This window comes from Epinephelus lanceolatus, chromosome 13, assembly GCF_041903045.1.
Source record: "Epinephelus lanceolatus isolate andai-2023 chromosome 13, ASM4190304v1, whole genome shotgun sequence".
NCBI lineage: Eukaryota > Metazoa > Chordata > Actinopteri > Perciformes > Serranidae > Epinephelus > Epinephelus lanceolatus.
Window position 1 is genome coordinate 25,283,683 of NC_135746.1, and position 24,375 is coordinate 25,308,057.

A 24,375-nucleotide genomic window follows, 5' to 3' on the forward strand; every position below is an offset into this window, starting at 1 on the left:
TTCTTAAAGTTGGAGCAGTGAAGAATTTTCTCTTAAAATCACTCTCCCCTGAGATTATACCTGTCAGAAAAAGTCAGAACAGGAAATGTGAGACAAATATATAAATATATTCAACATCAAAACCCTGACACTACTTTTACAAATTACCAGGAAACAGAGAGGTGAGGTTAGAAAGTAGCAGAAGGAGTAATCGAGAAACTCACAGAAAAAAAAGAGGGAAAACTACTGACAGGGAAAAGGTAGTCATCATCGGGTACACGGGCAGAAAGAGAGGGGGGAGGGGAAGAAACGTCAGCATCATGGAGCACTGTGGCCCTGAGCAATTACAAGCTAAAAGGAGACATGTCGTGGCAGGTCGACCAATAGTTCTGTGTGCGAGGGAGAGGCTCTGTACGGCAACAATGGGAAGAGGAGGCAGCCGACAGCTACAGTACATACCACACTGTGGGTTGGGCTAGTACAAACGAAGAGACTCTGCTGAAGGAAAGAATGAAAGCTGGTTCAGTATCCAGAGATGGTAGAGTGGTTAAGATTAATAACCTTGCTGTCTCTCCCTTTTCCATCGCCCTCTCAGCCCAGATTGAATATTGGCTTTGAAAACACACACACAGGGAAAAAAACTGATTAAAGCACTAAGCAATGCCAGAGTGGATTTCAGCACGCCATGTTTTGTGCTTATGAGGAAGGGAATGAGTCACAGTTAAACACAAGCTGTTCTCCCACTGGTCTGATGTTAAGAGTTTGCTCAAGAGAAAAGGTTTTTGAGAAATGTCAAAAAACAATAACAACTAAAACAGAGTCACAAGTGCCTCGAGCTGGTGGAAGAGGAGAGAAGGAAACACATTCTTGCATAATTTCAGAAATTACAGAAATGACAAGTACGTTTCAGTTTAGAGATGTGAGAGGGATCATTGCATGCTGCTTCCAATGTCCACTGACGACTTGAACAGAGCCTGAGCTGTGGCATTTGCCATATTGAGTTAAATAAAGTGGACATATAAAAAAGTTAAACTATTAGAAATCGTCTGGGCACACAACTGTAAGCTGATCACAGAGCTTAATTGCTAAAAGGTTGGAGGAGCACTTCATGCAGTGGGAGGACTGGGCCAGGATGGAGCGCCGATGAGGCTGATCGCTAATCTCAACATCCAGCGCCTTAAGGCCGTGCTGGAGGAGACTCAGGCCATGGGGGGCGTTAAAATCCCCTGCCTCGCTCTGAAGTGCCCGCCTGGCTGTGAATATCTCCCTTTCCCCATCTGTTACCGATGGCACTCGCCATCGCAGAGCTGCGAGGGGGGTGGATTGAGGAAAACACGGGTGGTGGAGAAGGGGATTCAAGGGTTTTAGCCCCTCTTTGCTCAGGCAAATTAAAATTCTAATTATCCTCTATTACAAGCTGGGAGCGCTCTAAAGCAGATCAGATACTGATGACTTCTGCAGCCAGCTGTTTGGCTGCTCCATAGAACAATAGGCCATAAAAAAGAGGGCGTGTATTCCAGTGTGTGTGTGTGTGTGTGTGTGTGTGTGTGTGTTCAAGTGTATCCAGGAGCAGGGGAATTTGTGTGTGTGAATGTATGCTACGGGGGGGTTGTGTGTTGGATTAGGGTAAAGACCAAGAGGATGATGATGCTCTCTTTGGCCTGGTAAATATGTTTTTGTTCCTTTGCTGGCCCCTCGCCAAGTCCTGTGTTGTTTTTGATGATGTCGCTGTCATTTGTGAGCTACGGGTGTTTTTGTTTTTTGCCACGTTCCCCCGTCTCCCCCGATAATCCACGGGATTTTTAGCCAAGCTGTTGTTATTAGAGCGCAGTACAGTGCAGCAGAGCCCATGGCGGGGTAGTGTTGGAGAAAGGAGGGCTCATTCACGCCATTGGTGGATAGTAGTTGCTCAAATATCTTTTTATTCTGTATTACTTTTTTGGGATTTTTTGCCTTTAATGGACAGCTCACAGTATAGCTGAGGATAGGAAATGGGGAGGTGGGAAGAGAGGGGGGGTGACATGCAACAAAGGAAGTACAGTAGCAACTGAGTCTACAGTTTTGATTTTCATTCTGATATTTTTCGAGCAGAGAAAGAAAAGATTCACCTGTTCAAGACTGAAGTTTATGTAATATTTTCAATTTTATGATATTAAACTGACAATATTTGGATTTTGCACAATTGGGCAGATGAATCAAGATATTTAAAGACATCACCGTGGGCTCTAGAAACTTCTAATGGGCATTTTTCACCATTTTATGACTTTAAATATTCAAGTAAATAATTGGGATAAATGGTGTAGACTGAGTAATATAAATACCTGTCAGTATAATGTAATACAGTTTGACAGCAGCACCAATGGCAGCCTCCAAAATGAAACAAACAACTGAATCAACACTTCTCCAAAACAGATCCAACAAAAACTGAACCATCTTGAAGGCAGGATTTATTGCAAGACTGCTGTATGTTCAGAATTGATTAAATTACTTGCTGGATTACGCATTTCAACAACAGGCCAAACCCTAAATATATTTAATTAAGAGTTTAATGACATTTGAAAAGCTGGAACCAGTAAATGACTGAAACAATTCACTGATTATTATTAACAGGGCTCGACAGTAATGGTTGCCAGGTTGTCATTAGCAAACAATTTGAGAATTTGGCAACCAGTTCTTGGCCTTTGGTTGCTCCCAGTGGCAACCACTTTTACCTTAAAACAGGTAAACGTGCACCCCGAATAAATACATTTGTAATATTTGTTGCATTAGTGATATTTGAACACTGCTGTTACAGTCAGAACAGGAAGCAGACAACGCTGCAGTGTGTTTACTCACATGTGCACAGGCATCTGTTTTCAAGACAATGGCGATGCAAATTAACTTGTTTGACTGCGGGGTGAAAAGTTCAACTGAACTGTCAATATCATAAAAACCACATGTGTGCAAATTGATTTAAATGAGTCCAAGCATCATTGAGTGACGGAACTTTATACTATAAAGCAAGTACAACTTACACCTCGATAAGTGACGCATCAACTCTACTAGCTCAAGGTAGCGCATACTACAGGACCACAAGGCTAGACAAGCGCCAGAGCTCGAAGCAACACAAGAGCACAGCTCAAGGACATAATGAGGTGATGGCTGCGGGAGCTGACACACCCACTGATGGGCTGATGAGCGCCACCATTCACAAGATTAATGCCACCAATCCTTATCAAACTTTTTAACACGCATTTTGTGTTCTGAAAAATGAGGAACCCTTTATGTCCTTGCTTCATCTGCTGGATCATAAACTACAAAGAATTGTTTGTAGGTTGGTTAAAATGACACATCTGAGATAGGTCTCCTAAGTCCTTAAATTCAAAGTGACTAGACTGGTCCATCACAAGATACAAAATTAGAACGTTTAAGTTAAATAAACTTCAGGTATCATACATACATCTTGCTTTAAACCAATTGACAGTGAAGCTATAAACACTAAATTATTAGGTGAGTAATAGTGTAACTGCAAAATGTGATACAAGGTGTATATGAGTGAGCCTCCTCCTTTCACATATACACAAACATCACAGATGAGCTTTCAGTGAGAGACACTTCACAGAGTATGAGGTGACACGACTGGCTGCGTGCTGACCTGGGTGGGTGACACGGGACTGTAACATAGGACGCTTGTGTCAGGTTGAGCGATACTAGCAGTGTCATATTTGACAGCGAGCGAGTGAGAAGTCGTCATGCTGTAACACTGACACACAGCTCGTTTCTGCTTTCATATCCTGCCCTCTCATAACAGCTGAGGAGTGACTCAAAGAGAAAAGCAGATTTTGTTAAACAGGGGGAAAGGTTATGGGAAAGAAAATTCGGAGGAAAAAAAAACAGCTCATGAAGGTGGACTTGTATTACTGTAGGGCAGAAAGAATGCAGAACAAAGCTGAAACCTCAAAGCATGAAACCCATTTTTTCAAAAAGCGCCGTTGTTCCATCTCCAGGGCCTCTGGTGGAAGGTGGAGGGACGTAACCATGGAGGAAGGGGGGAGGAGGCGGAGGAGGATGAAGAGCAGGGAGGCAGTGTGAGGGTGGTGCCGGCACATTTATACAAAAGCCTGAGTACACACAGATACAGGCGGACAGTTTACTCACTATGCAAGTGTAGGTTGCAAGTGTCCCAAGGCGCCTTTGTAAACAACGGGTTTGTGTTGCTCACTGACATCCTATCTGTGTTGAGAATACGTGTGTGTGGATGGTTAGGGGTAGGAGTGTCAGATGGAGCGGTGGGCACTCATATCATCACCCCACACTCCTAAAAAAGGCCAACCAGTGTCCGTATTGTACACTGGTGTCAAAGCCAACAGTGTCATTTCTACAGTAAACAGGAAGCTTGCCAGAAAACATGAGTCAAGCAGCTGTGGGCTCCCAAAAGAGCGTTTCCAGAGAACTTCGCCGTCCGCTTGTCACATCTTTTCCCACAGCTGCAACACACAGAAACAAACACGCCTGCTGCTGCATACACCCAGGGTGAAGGAAGTCTCTGAACAGACAGAAACATCTTCCCTCTCCCCACCCGTTCCTCCCCTGCTGTTGCGATGCATTTAGCAAGCCACGTGTGCTGCCATTACACCCCATTGTCCCTGCTTGCTGAGGGACGGGGCACAGCGACAGATTTAAGCAGCGTGCCTCCGAACAGGACAACAGACAACTTTGCATTTGAAGGGTTAAATATGCATGTGAGGCCAAAATGGGTGAAAGCAGGAGGTGGGGGGTATCACCATTGTGTGACCCTCTTTCCAACCCCAAAGATACAAGCATACACACACACTGCCCTTGGGTAACAGATGGGAGGATGTTAGCGAAGGCGAACAGTGAGCTCCCCCTTCTCTTTTCTTCACCCGCACTGCTGAGGACAGCTGGGAGGCAGACATTCCTTCTTCTCAGCTTTCAGAGCAAAACAAAAGAGTGTGTGGGACCCCTCCCACACACACGTGCATGTGTTCAGACAACCCCCCCCCCCCCCTAAAAACTGTCAATGCAACTGTGGGCTGATCATATTTCAGCAGCCTGGGCTTGCCAGCCAGCGGAGGTATGAGTGCTGAGTCTGGGACATTTGTTGAAGGTGAAAGTCAGGGAGATAATCCCAACCCTGCTTACCAGGGCTGGCACGCTGATATGTTGGAAGTACCACTGAGGGGAGGGCAGCTCAGGTCCATTGAGAGCTGTAATAGTATGGAAATTTTTTAAAACTGCAGCGAGACAAAGCTTAGTCTGCAGCTGGTGTATCTGTTCTGGTGAACTGATCTTAACCTGCATGCTCAGACTGTTTGGTGAACAGGTTCACTGCAATAGCACAGCACACTCTGTACTACAGACAACACAACAGGGAGGAGGAAAGCTATTTTAAATGGAGCAGTCATATAGCAGAGAGCAGGGAGACTTACAGCAGGATTTAGGATGTATGATTATGGTGGTTTATATTAGACACAAAGAGGCAGGGAGAAAAAAACGGGTGTCCCGCACTTTGCATTACAACTCCAATGATTCAACAATGCGGTCACTGTTACAGCCATCATCACCCTGATACACTCCAAATGAACTTTGATAAAGCAACTGCTCTTGCAAGTCACCGAGGGGAAAAACAAATGGCAGCAAGTGTGTAACCTCTGAACACATGCAGACCGCTCTGCTGAGAGAAGTGGTATGCTGTTTGTTGGTAACAGTGGTTTCTTACCATAGACTGTATTGAAATAATGAACGTTACCCACTGGTTTGTGAGCTCCCATTTTAAAGAATCGAGTTTGCCATTTTGGCTGTCATTATCTTGGATTTTTGGAGCCAGAATTGCCGCTCAGTTCTTACACACTGTCATACCGTGCAGTGGTCTTCTAACAAAAACTCTAGACAATGTCTTGGTTTAGTCGAGGGGCAGGACATCATGCGGACTGCACTGTGGTCCTGTGGCTGGTTCTTAATTTTGTCATCAACAACAGAGTTTCTTGCTGTTTCTTTAATTTGTCTGACGATTTCAGCTTTGGCCCTTATCAACAGAGGTTCCCCAATCATGTGATCTCTCCAGTTAGACATTTTTGTTGCCGTCTTAGTGTAAATGACTGATCATATTCACCGTCACGTTTTCTTTTTCCAGTTTCAAGAGGGCCACAAGATAGGATTATCATAAACTCACCCACTCACATGTTGTGAATTCTAGGGACAATTACCTGCTCTATTCACACGTGAGCTCAATCAGACAGGACACAGGCGTTGCACTAGAGAGCTGGAAGGATATAGTCTGTTTAATGACTGATTCAGCTGATTCGGACATGTGCGTTCTCATGTACAGCTCCTCTGTGTAATGTCTAAATAATTTCAGTTTTGCAGTGCATGTGTGAAAGGAGCTTATGTTCAAAAAAACATATAGGCTAGTGCAGATTTCTGTCACCTCAAAACACAACACAGAGCACTAAAAACTGAAACTGCTACCGATCACAAAGGGAAGCTGATCAAAGGACGTACTTGTCACAAGCAAGTGCAGATACTTTAAGTGTTGCTGTTAAGGCTGCCTCAGGTACAATCCAGGCATTTTTTGATAGATCTTATCGGCTGTATACTTCAAAGCCTGATCCTTTTCTGAATCTCTGTTTGTTCCTTGTAGAGCAACTGCTGTTTCTATCAACACAATAGTGAGCATACGACCACACAAGAAAGCAGCCAGCAATTTCAGTTCACACATAAATGTGCATTAGCAAGAGTGTTAGATGCTGAATATTTAAAGGACTTGGATCTGGAATGGACACAAAAGAAAAGCTTGATGAGAATATCTCCACTCCCTGGTATCTCTACATCAGTCCAACTGAGCAGAGTAGAAAAGCCAGGATTAGCAACGGCCTCCACCTTTATTTGGCAGTAACAGCAAAACATTCCCAAGAAAAAATATTAAGCTCCTGGGAAACTATCCATTGGCCTCAAGTAAAAGCCAAGCAAGCCACGTCAAGACGAGTTGGACAAAACTGCTGCTGGATTAAACTGAACTTAAACTGATACCTGTGAATATACTGTCATACTGAAACCTAACATGGTGTACAACAAAAAGTTAAATTGAGGAAGTGCAGAAATTCTGGAAGACAAATTTAACTTGAGCCAGAACTACTTGATTTTGGGGGATTTCCTTGTCAGTAAAGAAGTCCAGTGAGAGTTACCAACAAAATACTGTTTATCATCATGAAGAAGACACAAAGTACTGTTTATATCGCAGACTAGACTCACAGCACTGCAAACAGTTTGTGGATGGATACACAGAAATTAAATTCCATCATCCAAAGCCTAGATGGGCCTACTGCCAGTAAAAAAAAAGCATGGCAACATCACCTACACTACCTTGTAACTTGCAGCCATGTGAGTGACTGAGAGTGTGAAAGGAAGCACAGCACAATAAACAATATAGTTACTTACACATACTGAAATTAATGATGTAACTAGTGTTGTCATGACACTGGCATTTCTAATTTCAATACAAAACCTTGAAAAATATTGATATTTTTTCAACTATTTCTTGGTTAGAAGCAGAGATGAGCCAAATGACTGTGGCTAACACTGACGATAAGAGAGAGCAAGAAAAAGCAGCTGGTACCAGTGTATAATTATTACTATGGAAAATAACTGTTAAACCATTTCAAATATTCAGATTCGATAAGTATCGATAAATTGACATTTTGGACAACGCTGGCTGTAACTTAGAAGTCATCCTGTCTGACTCATGCCCAACTGCCATCTACAGTTAATAACAATGGCTCCAGCCCACACACATAAACACAAGCTGTTAAAAATAACATGACTTATGCAGCTGAAAGGATTAGCATAACAGAAAATTAATCAGATCTCCAGTTATTTATGTATTAAAAAAATATTTGCAGGTTGCAGCTTCACAAATGCGAAGGTTGCTCACACTACTCATTATGAATTGATTATTTGACCTTCCTGGCAAAGATTCCTTTAGACCCTGATAGCTTGTGATGTCCATTTGTTATTACTAGGGATGCACCGAATATTCAGTAACCGAATATATTTGGCCGAATATTGCAAAAAAACACACATTCGGTATTCGGTGGAATAAGTTAAAAGCAAGGCCGAATAATAGCGGCGTGTTTTGATGACGCAATCAAACAGTATGACGCGCGGAGTAAAATGTCAGCAGTGTGGCGATCCGTCCCCCACTGCACTCGCATTTGCGACTAAAAATAGTTTTTTTTGACAGGAGCAGCGAGCAAAATAGGCTTACATCATTCAGCACGCTGTGCTAGCAGCCTACAGATTTCAACCACCAGCAGAAACGAAAGGCGAATCCCACCGGTTGTGGGTTGAACGGGGGTCACAGACACAGACAGTAATGTATTCCTGTCAAATATGGCGGCCATCAGCTTACCGGCGACGGATAAGTCGGCTCCAATAATATCCTCTTCTTGGCGTGTGGACTGGCCAGAAGTACCTGAACAGCCGAACACAGGTATGTGACGTGTCAGAGGAGAAACGAGCCGTTCACGGCCCACAAACCTCACCGCACTTTAGGGACTGTTCTTTACTTATGAAGGGACTGTCAGGGGAGGAAGGTGGCTGGTTGATTCTTATTTTATTTATTTATTTTATTTTGAAACCCCCTATGTTCATCACTCACACTTGATGCTGTTTTTGAAGTATGAATAAGTCAATAAGTAATTTATTCCATTGAAATATCATTGATGTAGCCTATAATAGAAAAGTGATTTATCTTTTCATAAATGACAAAAGGCACATCTGCCTCATTTTCACTGTGGTATTGTGATACTACTCAGAACCATGATATTTTCACTGGTATCGTACAATGGGATCCAATTTTGGTACCGTGACAACACTAATCTGGAGGGGGTTCATCTGCAAAAACTAATGAAAAACTAAACAACGATATTCGGTATTCGGTACTCGGTATTCGGCCAAGCGTTTAATATTATTCGGCTTTTCATTTTGGTGCATCCTTAGTTATTACTTTCAAATTAAATATAAACTCAAAGATTAATTTATACATCTATAGGCTTATACAAATACATATGCAAATAAATATAGATATGACATACGAAGCAATGCACGCTTCCCATAAATCCCGACACAATTATCCAAATGGACTCCTGTGTAGCCTGTACAAAGACCTTTGCTTCGTGGCTGCTGCTTATTGCAGAGAGCTGTTTACAGATGATGTAATAAGGACAGAGGGCATTAGAGTGGAGCCACGCCAACTGGCCACTAAACACCTCAACGCTCCATCTAATGGACTGTCTACAGTTTGAGGGATGAGACTGGACAGAGCAAAGCAAAAAACAGGGACTAATGAGAGGTAGACAGAGAACAGTGAATGTTAATTGCCACATACTGCTGGCTAAAATGAGACTAACTGTATTCTAGCTGTGTCAGGAGGGTGGTGCAGAAACTAGAGAGACCATACTTTAAGTGAGGACCCAGGGTCAGGCCTACGAGTCAGCAACTGTGCTCCGTACTGAAGTGTCTTTAAGAAAGGCATTTAATCTCTAACAGCTCCAGGGGTGCTGTTCTGAACCAAACTCTATGCTCCGACTCCCCTCTGGAGTGAGATCAGCTAAGAATCATGGGTTGTGAAGTGTCATCCCCTCTCCTCCCCTTATTTACAATCTCTATTAAACATGTACTGAAGCAGTAACGGCCGAAAATGAGACAGCAGTGATGAAGCCGTTTCTGCTGAAATGCAGTCAGCTAAAGAGAAACAGCTGTATGCCATCTCCACCCCATGACAACAAGCAACACATATGCAGCAGGATAGCACATGTACAGCCCAGCCCTTCCCCTCAGCTCAAGCCTGTCACATCAAGTGGTTTATTTTATCTGCAGCCTGACTGTGTTTGATTAACCTACTCACACGTTGGATGAGTTATTAATCAAGTAAACTTGTAAAAGTTTTCATCACAGCTACAGATGACTAAAGGTAAAAAGCTGCGTCAACAAATTGAGGGTTTGTGCATGATGCAGAACAGTATTGCCCCATTGCTACTGTCTCTACAGCTGTGGCATGTTGGGACATGACCGTATGTATTTCCACACTGAACTTCAATGTGCATTTCTTCTAAAAGGCCAGTGATATTTCAGTCCAAACATGACAGCTGCCACCCTCGACTGAGCTGTTGTTGTGCTAAACTGACGGTCATCATTTTAAGCACTGTTTTAAAAAAAAACAGTAAAACTCTTGTTATATCCAGCTGTCAGTACTTTAGTAGCTGCTGTCGAACCTAAGAATTTCTGTGGGTTGGAGTTGTAATTGCCATTTTTAAGATAGTGCTAATGCAAGCCAAACATTTACTGCTGCTGCTGCTGCTGCTGCTTCGCATTAAGAGCACAAAAACTGCTAGAACAGGACTCAAGAGTGAGACCAACAGTCTTTCAAGTGGGGCTAAACATTTTATAGCAGGTCTGTGTGTGGGGTGTTACGTTTTACCCCACCCTCATTGTGTGATAGCACCCCTACTCTGTCACGATATCACAACCTTTACCGTAAAACATACCAGTAATTCAAAGTTAGGAGAACTATTGATTGTTTGTCAAGAAAAATTCTGCAGAGCCCGTTACGCCATGTACACACAGATACGACAACACCCCAATATGTCAAGTGTCGCACAGCCATCCGTCAGTACTCGCTATATTTGTGTCAACTTGTCTCTCTCGATCTCTGTTGAGACACAACTTCCAAATATGTAGAAGCCTGGGGTGCACATATCACTACATATCATTTATGTTATATCCTTAATATATTTCATTATAGATTATCAATGTGTTTTCTCGCTCACAACCCACGGAAAAAACAGACCAGAAGCCTAAACTATCGCTGCAGATTGCAAGCTGGCCGCACAGCTCGGCATCACGGCGCGTCCTGTGAGAATAACCCCATTGATAACATCGGCACCAAAAGGAAGCACTCCATGAAAAATCAGTGCAGCGCTCCACGTCCACTATGAATCCTGTGTTATAGGGCCTGAAAGACCCAGCCCAGACCCAACATGATCAGTGGAGATAACTGTGCCACCACCTGTCTCCCCTGTCCTCGATAAGATGGCTAATCCTGATACCGCCTCTCCTTTTTTTTTTTATCTACATAACTGATAAGTAGGGTAACACCTAAAATGTTAGGCACAGTGCAAAATTTAAGGTGCACCTAAAAAATGTGCTGTTGTACCTAAATGAAAAAGTTAGGTGAAACCACTGTCAAAAGCTAGTCTGAAGCCCTGTGGAAAGTTTTATTGTGACGCAGCTACAGTACCAAGGTTAGCCAACAATTGCTATCTCTTTGGTCTGTAACCAAACTGGGGATGTTGTTCTTCACTTTCAATCAGTGTACAGTTAAAAAATGTCCCAGTGATGAAGAGAAAATGGTAAAAAGCCAAACCGGATAGATGAATAAACCTTTAACTTGTCATCGAGATATCACCTTCTGACCTCCCGTACTGTCCCACAGAAAACCATTCATGCTGTTCATGCGTCACGAGCTCTGACATGGATGCTCGCAGTCTGACACAGCGTGGATGTCTCAACCATTGGCAAATTCAGCATGCGTGTAGGATGCTCTGTGCCTTTATGTGTAAGCTGATGAACTTGTTTGAACAGGATGCTGCTGTTGACTAACGGTGTAACGAAAAAATCAGCCCACACCATTTCAGTGGGCCTGAAAAACACACATCAAAGAGGAGGGAAAAAAAAACAAGACAGACGAAGGAAGAATGAGAAAATGGGAGACAGAACAGAGTTGTTTTTTGTTTTTTTTTTAAAAAAAAGAGAGCGATTAACATGAATATGTACTTTGGCAAGATTTTAAGGAGACAGCTTGACAATGCACATCCACAAAAACACAAAACACAAACAAGAAAGTACAAAGATGGTCAAAAACACAGAATGTAAGCAAAGAAAAAACTAAAGCAAAAGAATGAATAAAAGACTGAATGAGTGAACAGAAGCAAAAGCAACAGAAGACAGGAGGCTGGGGGATATATTTAGCTGCTCATTAGTCAGAGATGTCCTCTACTCAGCAGGCTGGTCCCTCAGATGAGGCCCTTTGGAAATCATTATGACTGCCTGCTGCTTCAGACAACCACACACATTTCACTGGAAAACAATTTACGAACTGCCTTGCTTCTCCCCAGCGTTAATGTAGCTTCCAAATAATTCTCAAGTTCTGGAGAGAGGCCCAAAAACAAAGCTTTGAACAATGCAAAGTAACATAGTGTTTTTAGTAATAACTGCAGATGTTGTAACATCACATCCATCGCATTAGCATAACAAATAACCAGTAACAGCTTGGTTATAAATGCTCCGTATATCTCAACTTATTTTGTGTGTTATCAGATTTGAACGTTGGTGTGTCTGGTGCTGTTAGTGCCACCATTTCCTGTTTTGACATTCATTAACCTTTACTACACAGCACCTGTCACATGTGGACAGATAACAAGATGGTGGCCAACACACAGCACACACACACTGAAAAATATCAGGAAAAAAATGTGAACACACAGAGTATCTTGATGTGGAGGAGGCTGGCAGCAAAAAGGGTCAGCAGTGTTAGGTTTAAACAACAAAACTATTTCATTATGGCCGGGAAAAGATTACAGATGTCGCTATGCACACAGCTTAGAGTGGCACAAACAGTGCTGGAAAAAGAGGCGGTGTGTAGCTAAAAAGCCCCCTGCTTTGAGTAGCACAAACGGTGCTGGAAAGACGGCAGTGTGTCGCTAACAAACAACCAGCTTTGAGTGGCACAAATGGGGCTAGAAAGGCAGCTGTGTGCGTTGCTAAAAAAGCACCCTGCTTTGAGTAGCACATAAGCAGCTGGAAAGGCGGCGGTGTGTCGCTAAAATGCACACAGCTTAGAGTAGCAAAGATGGTGCTGGAAAGACGGCAGTGTATCGCTAACAAACAACCGGATTTCAGCGGCACAAATTGGGCTAGAAAGGCAGCTGTGCTTTGCTAAAAAAAGCACCCTGCTTTGAGTAGCATATACGCAGCTGGAAAGGCGGCGGTGTGTCGCTAAAATGCACACAGCTTAGAGTAGCAAAGACGGTGCTGGAAAGATGGCAGTGTATCGCTAACAAACAACCTGATTTCAGCAGCACAAATTGAGCTAGAAAGGCAGCTGTGTGTCGCACCCTGCTTTCAGTAGCACAAACAGGGCTGGAAAGACATTGCTGTGTCACTAAAATGCACCCAGCTTAGAGTGGCACAAATGCTACAACCGATATTGTTGTTTGTTATACTCAGACACTAGTCCCCTGGGTTAAAGTCTTGCATTTGTTGGACTATACCATACTGAATTGGTGGACACTGTCCAAGCAGGGTACGCTGATGCCAGGTGAAGTGGCACTGCTGTGTAGCCAACAATAATCCTAGCCACCTGGGATCTTCACCAAGTAATGCAACTGTCTGGTCAACTGTTAACAGTGAATGAAACGGTCGCCTGTCCGCACTGCAGTTATCTGTTTCTATGGGGCATTTCTTTGTCTGGTGAGGCGGTTAAAGATTCCCTTTAGGGCTTGATTGGGTGGGAGAGCTGTTAAGTGGCACAGGGTGAGAGCAGAGAGTGATGGCTCAAGTGATAAACACACAGGTAATGAAAGAGAAAGGCTGATGGATTCGACCAGACTGCCGCTAATGGGTTCTGGTCTCACCTGGCTAATGGCTGGAGCCTTAAAGAGAGAAAGAGAGAGAAGAACAGAGACATCATAGAAGAGTGGCTGTGCTGTGCCCCACATACTCTCTCTCAGACACACACATACACACACTGAGTGAGTTAGCAGTCCTAATTGCAGACTGGTGATCTAGCGGAGATCCAGCTTGCTGTGGTTTGGCCCGTGGCTTCCAACACCCCCCTAAAAGCCCTCTTTGTTCTCACATTTCAGAAAGGAGCCAGTAGCCAGAGTATTGCTTTACTCCTTCCTACCTGCAAACTGCCATGCTAACAGGACTTTAGGGGACTATTCTGAACAGTTAATTGCACAGGACCCATTGCTTCCCCCCCTCAGGCTGCGCTGTTTGTATACCCAGCCTATCTAGCAAACTTTCTGTGAGGGCTGGAAACCAACAATGTGCATGCAGACACAAACACACACACTTTTGTTTGGCTACAGAGGGCAACAAGTTTCAAAGACTACAGCTGTTTGAAGATGCCTGAAGTAGGGCATGGCTCATTCAGATATTTTCCTCTGTGGTCGGAGCAATGACGCTATGCTAGCCACTGGAGTCTACTCTGTTATTAAAAAGAAAGAGGGAGTTGTCGAGTCTCTTTCCTTGAGCTTGACTTTCGAGAAAAAAAACATCCTCACATCCTTGGGTTGGTCCTGCACAGTGATGCAAGACCTGCCAAAACAAAGGGATCTGTTTGTGCAATAGGCCTTCATCAGGTGGAGCAAAAATGTATTCAACTCAAGCCAAGAACGGACAACAATCGATTGTCAAAAACAAACACGAATCCCAGAGGAAATTAGTGCGGCAGCTCTCTGCTGCTTCTCTCGCTCTCCTCCCCCTGCTCTTGACTTTACCCTATGACTCCACTTTTCTTCCAGGCCAGGAGAAGGCCATTTCCCGTTCTCACACACCAACATACATAAACGTCACCGCCACACAGAGCACACAGCAGGCTTGTTTGTGGGAGACTTCTGGTCCTCGCTGGCACTTTCCTGTACAGCTTTAACTCAACTTCAGAAGACAATGGGTTTTTAGAGAGCATCGTTTATCTGTTTAAGTGGACCCACAAGGATGGTCCGAGTCTCTTTGCCTCCTGACAACACTGATACAGCAGAAAACACGCCATGTGATTGTGTGAATAGACCCTCTGGCACTCAGAGTTCCCATCTTTACTCTGTCAGTCCTGACTCACTGTCTGGGTCCACTTCCTCTAAAACAAACCACAAAGGCTCACTGTAAAGAACTGACACCATATTAGGAACTGAGCTCCATGCAGCCAACATTAGTGGGATGTCAGAAAGACTCAGAAAAGACTTGAAACAAGCGATATTTGCACCGTGCCCTGAAAATCCTCCAGACTGATGCCATTTATCTTGTGCATACACAAAACCCAGAGTGCCGCTTTGTTGCTCTGTTTGTTTACTGGCACTCTGCTTGAATGCAGAAGATGTTTTTTTTTTTTAGAACGTTGCTACTTTTAGTAAAACGTCCTGAATCATTAACACAAATGTAATCATACGCAGTAATCACAAACTCAAATTTGATTCAGCCATTTACATTAGCGCAGCAGACACCATGCTGGTAATCCTGTTTACAATGAGCAGCCGAACAACAGATAAAAAGACATGGGTTGGACTTGGATTGGTTCTAAAAATACCCCGGCCACAGAAGGCTTTGTGACTACTTCCTAACAGAACGCATTAACAGGTACAAGAAATTGTTGTTGTGACCTTTCTACAGAGACCACGAAGCCACCAATGAGGAAGCTTATAGCTTTTCCTTTCACTGTTAAAAGAACCACAAATGGGAGCAAAGAGTGCCCCGACCTTTACTGTCTATCACCCTGTCTCTCCGTCTTAATTCACATCACTTGAAGGCCAAATTTCTTAAAAGAGCAACATCCACAAAATACCAAAAGTGACACACAAACCTCCATGGACCAAAAATAGAGGTTTGATGCAGCTCTATGTTGTCTCTGGTGTTTAGAGATTTTGCTCTAATATGCAAATGCTGTACAGTATTTCTTTTTTTTGGTATCCATTTCTATTCATATTGCACGCTGCTATTTGTATGAGTCTGGAATAAGCCTGTCAGCAGTGATGAAATTTCATATTCATGTAAATTTTCAGAGCAATCTCCATCCCTGGAACACGTCAAGGGATTACCTATGTGAATTATGTATGCTGAGCAGGAGAGAGAAGCAGGACGGTGAACAGGAGAACTAATGACATGAGGACCTTAAATATGCCTCACCTTTATGATAATTCATCTAATTATAGATTTATTTTCATACTTCCATGCTGTAAATGCTGCAATGCCTGTCTTGGTTGTTTTGGTATTGTGATTGCTGTGTCTGCTGTGATTTATATTCACTTCCCGGCTGTGTCCTCTGCCTTTTGCTGCAATGAAGAGAACCCTTTCCTTATCAATAAGCATTAAGGTGTCATCTTGTCTTGTATGATCAGGACTTAGATCCGTAAAATCCTCTTGCATTTCATTCTGTTACTTCTGTTATCACGGAGCTACAACTCTAAATCTTTCATTCCTCAGTATAACTGGCTTGTGATGTGTGTTTAAATATTCATGCTACACTGCCTGAATTGAGAACGCCCTCATCAGAAATCACAAAATTCTGTACTCAATCATCATTAACAGGTTAGGGAGGAGGTTTACTTCAATACAGATTAGCTAGAAGCATTATCCTGCATTCATTTAATGCAGGAGAGCAATTATCAAGTGCTTAACACCACATTGAAGAGCCCGAACTGTTGAACCATGAGTCAGCATGAATACTGCCCTGTGTACAATAAGGAAGTAATTGTGCTACAAATACACTGCTATGACAACGACTAAAAATAACCCTTGTATCATTGTCAGCTCACTCATAGAATTTTCCATTATATTCTTGAAAACTAACATAACTACAACGTAAAATTAATGCAAGTGTCTGTATGAAAAGAAAAGAGACTATGTTTAAAAACATGAATGTAACATTTGAATGGGCGTGTTGTCCATGAGGATTTTTTAAAGCATCTATTGAGATTGAGACCAAGCAGTTCATGAATCATCTTTAAACAAGCCAGTTGAAAATAGTCCTGGTGGTGGAGTCTAGAGAACTATCTGTCCTTTTCCATCAGTTGACTGGCAGTCTTAAAGGCGCAGGTGCATCATGGGAACTGAAGAGAAACATTCGAGTGCACATTTGTTCCTCGTAATGTGCCAACTGTCACGAACATGGTCAATAGAGGGTGTGTCTTTTAGTGCATGGAGTCACAGAACTTTAAGGTACAGCCTTAACCTGTGCGTTAAATGCATAACATGCACGGATAGCGCGAGTATGCGGCGCACACACAAAAAAATAACACATACACACACAAATACAGTACACAGAGCACGTGGGCCGGGGATTTGAGGACACATCTCCTTGGTATTGGTAGGCAGTGTATGTGTGTGAGTGTGTTGGATGCAGAACGTGAGCGTGATACCAGCCCCTCTGGGCTCCACATGAATCATGTGTATTACATAAGACAGAGGGAGAGAGAGAGATGATACCATTGGGATCAGCAGTGCCCTCCCCCTGCCCATCCACCCATCTCTCTCCCTCTATTCCTTCTGTTACTGTTTCTCACACACATTCATTTATTTAAAAGGCATTCACGAAAGTTAATCAATTAAAGCTTTAAAGCATCTCGGGGCCTTAAACCTCCCCTCACACACACACATTTCCTTATTCACACATACACAGTCTGCCTGCCTCCTCTCTGTGGCAAGGACATCTGGCACATTTCACAAGCTGGCTATGTGAGGGTAGTGTGTGTGTGGGAAGGCATGTGTGTGTGTGTGTGTGTGTGTGTTTGCGTGGGGGGGGAGGGGGACTGGAACATTGAACGGCTAAAGTGAAAGGAAAGCTGGCACAAGTGATGGAGTTCAGTGAGTACATTCCATTAACATTGTATTATTTTACAGGGAACAAAAAGAGCACAAGCTTTATAGGTCCTGTGGTTACCTATGTTCACTTTAATCTCCACGTGTGAACCAGATTTCCTTGCATGAGACCACAATCAAAAAACCTGATACGTTACATTCAAAATGACTAACCTAAGATCATAACCTGATCTGAAGGTTATTTTGGGGCAATAACCAAAGCTCGCTAGCCGTGCTAAAAGCTCTCAGAGGACGCTAAATGTCACGGCTGATTAAAACCTTATGACAGCAATGTGACCGCAGACAACATCATCTCTCTGTTTCACTCGATACAGCAGACGAAAACGGTTGTGACTCATTAGGGCAGTGAATAGATTTACAGAGTGGGTGGGATTGAAGCAGAGCAACCTGACCGACCCAAGGGTAAAGCGAGCCAATTTAATCAAACTGACCTGCAAGACAGAGGGGAAAATAAGCTCAATCAATTCACGAGAGACGGGCGAAGATGGCGGTTTAGTCGATGTGTATCATGTGGGAGCGGAGACAGAGAGGGGGAGAAAAAAGATGTGTGTGTTTGTGCGTCTGCTTCTTACCTGATGCGTGACCATGAGGGAGCAGGGTGAAGAGGAGGAGAAGCGCGGAGGCAGCCAGCCTGTGGGCTCGAGAGGAGGAGGTGGAGGAAGAGGAGGAGGAGGACAGGGCTCTCGTCTGAAACGCTACCATTCCATCGCACATCTTTTCCTCCAGCGACCAGAGAGAGTCCTCTACGGCTTAACCTGTCCAGGCCACATAGAGAGGGAGGGATAGAGAGGGAGGGGGGAGGGAGGACGCGGATTACTATCAACATTCAGCGAGGATTATGTAACCAAAAGCAACACAGAGAGACAGGAGGGAATAGAGTGAGAGAGCTCTAACGACTGTATGGGAAAGAGAAAGTGACAGAGAAAAGGCCCTCTCTGCACGTCATCAAATAGCAGTTGGTTTACTGATAATAACAACGTCAAGAACGACTCTATGTGTATTTCCTCTTCTCGCGCAGCTCCTTAAACAGCATCCTGCTATTTAAACCACCCCCCGGGCAGACAGACGGCAATTCCCAGCGCTCTTTTTTTAAAAACCACCAGTGGCAGCAGCAGCAGGAGAGCTCCTCTGATCTCCCCTCGATCCCCACTTTTGGCTCTGACACAAGATCTAACTAAATAAACCAGCCATTACACTCTGCTGTAGATGATGTAACGGGGAAACAGATCCCTGCTGCTGATGAGGTAGGAGCATTAGGGGGAGAGAGGCTAAAAGTGTGTGTGAGAGAGTCAGCGCAAAACAAAACAGTGATTACAACTGCAACTTCTGCAAAAACTTGTGACAGTACGGAGAGGAGCCTGCGTTTTACCGCAGCTTTATAATTAAATAAGTAGAAGTTCAATAAGTTTCAGACTGCTCCCTTGTGTTTGGGCAGCAGTAGTTGTTAGCACATTTGCTATTTGGTCAATATTAGTTTTTTATGTATTCTTAAATGCATGTACACTAAAGCTCTGTAGCAGGGATTCCTCAAATGCAGCTATTAAAGTGTTGCAAAAAAAGAGGGTACAGTACTTTACAGTTGAATGATAAACAGATGCCATACCGCCGTCTGCTCAGCTGTGATCCTACTCTGCCATATGCTGCACACGGTTATTAGCAGCAGAGTTTGATGGATACATTATGTAAAGACAACTTCATCAGATGCTACTTTCTGAAATGTCTGCTGTACTTTTTAGCCACTCATATGGCCCACACATTGATTGTAAAGTATTTTTTATATCGGCCAAAAAAAGCAGCCTAATAAGCTTTTGTTTTGTACCTTGCACCAAATGTTGCTGTTCCATTTCTCTATGTTTTACCTACAAAAAGTGGTATCTGTTGTAAATGTCTGCAAAAAACCTTAAAATGTTAACGATAAATCAAACACTGCACTCCCAAAACAGCTGGATGACAGCAGAGAAAAGCAGGGGAGGTGATGAAGAGTTTCTGTGAGACACCTTTAAATCAATGGGAGGAAAAACACAGACAACAACACCCCCATCCTCTCTTCGCATATCTCTTTCCATGATGCGAACTTAAGTAACTTCCTTAAAGCACTGAAGGTTGATTGGGGGGGTAGATACAACGAGATGTGCACTGTCATTACATAAATGAGATGCAGGTGCACGCAGTCCTGGTTGTGTTTCTACAGATAGATTGGGATGATGTAGCAGTAGTTGCATTTTGTGCAGAACTAGCTTGCTGGCAGCCAGCATATCCTCAAGAGAGGGCAGAGGGCCCATTACAGTTACACAAGGCTGCTGAGCTAATGGCTACAGTAATGGCATGGTTGCACTTAAGAGAGCTGCGAATGTGATTGCAGATCTGCTGCGTGGCCACTGGCACTGCCACAGACGAGCCAGAACTACAGTGATGAGGGAAGGAACTGTAAACACACGTGCACATATGTGGTTGTTTTTGTAACACACTGCCTGTGCTTTCACGTCAGAGTGTCCTGCACTGGGCTGCATTTTATATGACCATTATCGGCTAAACATTTCCAACACACACACACACACACACACACACACACACACACACACACACAAACAAACAAACAGCAGGGCCCCCTACTGCCTGCCACCTTTCTAATGTCCCCTAGAGTAGGATGGAGACAGATACCTGCATGTGGCGCATGCCAGTGGGAGAGAGTGACGTAAGCCAGATTTGGCAGGACAGTCTGGGTACTGCATTGAGCCAAAGGGCAGACAGTCAAAACCACATGCAGGGAACGTGTGCCAGCCATTTGATCCATAGACACTTACTCATTTGTCCATGTTGGGATCAGCGCGCTGCTGTTAAGGCCTAGGTTACAGAGAAGCCCTATGCTAACTCATATGACGTCCTCACTATGAACATCTTAGAAATATCAAGGACAAACAAAAGTCACAGGCTGGACAAAAAAAATGACATGTTTGGCTCAAAGGCACCTGTTGGGATGTAAATAACCACTTGGGATGGCATTTATAATGCAGGGCTGACCTCCTGAGAAAGCCGAGGGCAAAGTATTGACCGGCCCATGCGTTTGCAAAGTGAAAACTTAAGCAGAATTAGCTTAATTGCTTTCACACAGGAGCGTCTGAGAAAGGACAAAGTCATTAACTCTGTGCTAAGGTATCCCACAAAATACAGCTTTCCAATTAGCTGTAACAACATAGCTCGGAGCCTGAAATGAAGTTTTAGCAGGGCTTTTAATGCGCTGACTGTAAGCTTGAGCATTTAATTGATTAATAACACATCAGGCAGTTTGACAGCAAAAGCACAGAAATACTTCAAGTTTGGATGTCAACTTTCTAACTTGCAACTGTGTGGGCCTCCTGTCAGATACTGCCAAAGATGTCAGGCTTGACAGATCACATTAAAGGGTGTGCTGCTATTCTGAACTTCAAGAGGTTTTGCGTCTGCGTTTCCTGGAACAAAATTTGGTGTCAAACCACGTAAACAAACACTTCCTGCTGGCAGCTGCATGCAGCCAGGTAACATCAGCTTACACAGATCACAATTCAGGGCTTGTAGTGCCACTTCTGTAAGAACAGTCAAACAACACAGGTTAAATATCTATCAGTATCATTACAATGTCATTCTTAATGGCTGACATTAGAGCCATCATTGCAGTATGACTACTCATAGTTATATTAGTGTCACTGGAATGGGATAAATCTAATCACACTTGAAGCACCATCAGAGGGCTACTGACAGGAATACAAATACATGCAGAAAGCAAAAATCATTAAGGCTGATTTAACAGACTAAAAAACATGCAATGACATGAAACATGACAGCCCATACACACAGATGTTGCAAGAAAGGCAAAAGTTACCTGGCTTCATACACACAGGAAATGGATTTGCCATTTTCTCCATTTTATATCATTATAATCTGAATATTTTGGGGTTTCTAACAGTTGGTTAAACAAACATGCAAACTGAAGATGTTACCTACTCAAAAAAAAAAAAAAAATCAATAATGCAAATCATCATTAGCTGCAGTCCCAAATGACATTGCTAAAAATAGCAGTGTTTTGGCCCATTTCATTAAGAAATTTGAGGTTTTTCCAGCATAAATACACTGTCTGTTTGGTGCTCCACTGGGGGAAAAAACTATGCAACCCTCCACTTCAGACACCAGTGACACAACCAGCCAGCTAGCAGGCTGCTACTGCAGTTTTTCAGCTGCCCGAGGCTCCTGGAATGCAAAGGGAGCCAAGGAGAGCAGCAGCACAGGCATGTGTCCGGGAACAGAGAGCACTCAGTGTGCCAAAGAAACAGCCGGGAGGAGATTTCCACCCAATAGGCCCCAGTGCTACTGCTTCTGGTAGAGCCTGCCTGGGCCAGCGGAGGGAGCCCAGAGATGGGGATCTGCATGGCAGCACAGAAAGGACCCTTTGTTATGAAGTATTCTGTAGTGTTAAGCCCCACAGCGCCCGAGCATCCCTCTGTACTGCCGCAAGGAAGGGGACACAAACACACAGAAAGATGGAGAAGAGTAAAAAAAAAAAAAAAAAGAGTGTAAAGAAAGAACATAAGGAGAGAGCAGTACGATGAAACAAGGGAAACACTGTCGGATGTTTTGTTGACAGTAGTGAAAGGTGGGGAAATCTGAGAATGGGATTGAAGCCAAGCACAGTGTTCTTATCTTTGCTCACAAGATGTTTTCTCTAAGCTATGTTGTCAAACAGAAAAAGCCTCTGAATGCTGGACCGGGAGTTATAAAAATCTCACCGCAGTCACACAATGGGTTTTAAATTGAGAACCGTTAAAGCTGCCCATTGTATATCTGCTCGTTTCTGCGTGAAAGACCGGAGTGTGTACAATGTGTCAAGACAAAACAAGTTAATCTGAACAATGGCGGTCAAATGAGTGATTGTGACACCTAGGAAAAATTAACTCAAACATCTTGAGGTTTCAAGCCATAAAAAGTAGAACTCAAACTGCCCAGCAAAATAAACTATCTCTAAATATGAAAGCAAACATTGTGTACTGTTGCCATCAGAAATTGTATTGGCTGAATTTCTGGGGACAAAGTGGAGTGATGGCTGAGTGCAAACATCATAATGTTTGGTCAGTTTTTAGATTTGTCTGGAGAGCACTGTTCTTCTTGACAAAGTAGCCCACTGTCTGGACAACGCTCAGTGACAGTGGGTTTTATATGCGTGGGGGCAGAATACATTTACAGCAATGGTAATAAATCATGTTAGAGAAGAAAGAACACCTCTAGGGTGGGTTACGTGGATAAAATCCAGCATTATGGAAAAGTATTTTTATATGTTACGACTATAGAGCATCAAATAACAGTCACCTAGAGCTAGATCATCACATTGGTGCAAAAAGTAAACTAAAATCCAACCTTAATGTAAAGTAGGGATCACAACCACCTCAACTCTCACAACAACATGTGGTGCACAACAACGTGATCAAAACATTGGTTAGCCTTATATTAGACACAGCCCACCAAACTATTTGCTCAGAGGGAACATTAGTCCCAGATACTTTACTTCATAAACCCTCAATATGTATTTAATCCTTGTCTCCATTATGATAATATACAACAGCCCACCTTTGGACTTCCCTGCCCTTTGCTGTGGTTAAGTGTCATATCCTCCCCTGCCAACCTATCGAGAAACTCTTACTGGAATAAAGCGAGGGTGTGGGAAATTGCAGTGTTGGGAATATCCGAGCAAGGCAGACCCTCAGAGCTCAGTAACACATCCCTGCGACTGCATGAAACGTGGTCAACTGCCTTTATGGCAGCTCTAAAGCAGAGTCACACGCTTCGACACGTGCAACTGTACTGCGAGCTATTTAAACAAAGAGTGTGGTGGGCTGCCAGGACTACACACACACACACACACACACAGGACAAAAACAAAGACACAACCAAAGCAAACCCATTCTAACAATGTAGCTACACATACAGTTGTTAGATCGTTGTTTCACTTAGGCTTACGTTAAAACACCATGTGTAATTTGTATATAGTCCGACATGTTTTTTTTTTTTTTTACTGTACTTGAATGTAACACTACAGTAACGCTACAGCTGTTAACTGTTAGAGACAGGACTAACTAGCTACTACAGCCGGTTTTCCGCTTTTATTGTACCTTTAAGCACTTTGTCAAGCTAATTTATGGCGTCTAATAAAATATTTCAGCTAAATTAATACAGCAGACTTGTCAAAAAGCGCAATGTAACGTTAACAGATAGCTTATTAACGTTTGTCAGTTGACGCGGCTAGCTTAATTAACACTTTAGCTAGTTAGTTTAACGCAAAATTGCCAACTCATTACTCTCCTTGAGTCAATGGTGAATGTTACGCTAGCGTGCGAAACGTGTTTTTATATTTTTAATGCTGTCGTCGACGAGAGGAAAGACAAGCGCAAGAAAGCTCGTAGTGGCCTGTGTGTGCTTAGCTTGCGAAAAACAGACAAGACTCACCAACGTAAAGGTTACCAGCGGCGAGCCCTCCTCTCACTGCTTCACAGTCGAGGCATTAACGCTCGTGAAAAATGGAGACTCCCCAAAACCAGAATATGGCGAATTAACACCAAATATATAAATAATAATGTTCTCGTCGTCTAGTTCCGTCAGCACCGCTCTGTTGTTCCCGGTCCGCTCGGCTCGCCAGCTCTTTATTTTAGGTGAGCGGAAACACTCGCTGTGAGAACTCTACCAGCTGCCTCGCTCTCGCGCGGTCTCCATGGCGACCTC

At 43.4% G+C, this 24,375-nt stretch overlaps 1 protein-coding gene across 1 annotated transcript in view; it reads right to left on the minus strand.

The window, feature by feature from the left end:
- susd6 (sushi domain containing 6) overlaps window positions 1-24,375 on the minus strand; it is a 36,796-nt gene extending 12,421 nt beyond the window's left edge. The window contains exons 1-2 of the mRNA XM_033648729.2: window positions 24,103-24,375; window positions 18,204-18,386 (exon numbers count right to left, since the gene is read on the minus strand). Of these exons, the coding sequence (XP_033504620.1) occupies window positions 18,204-18,345 (142 nt within the window). The 5' untranslated portion in view covers window positions 18,346-18,386; window positions 24,103-24,375. The remainder of the gene's footprint in view (window positions 1-18,203; window positions 18,387-24,102) is intronic.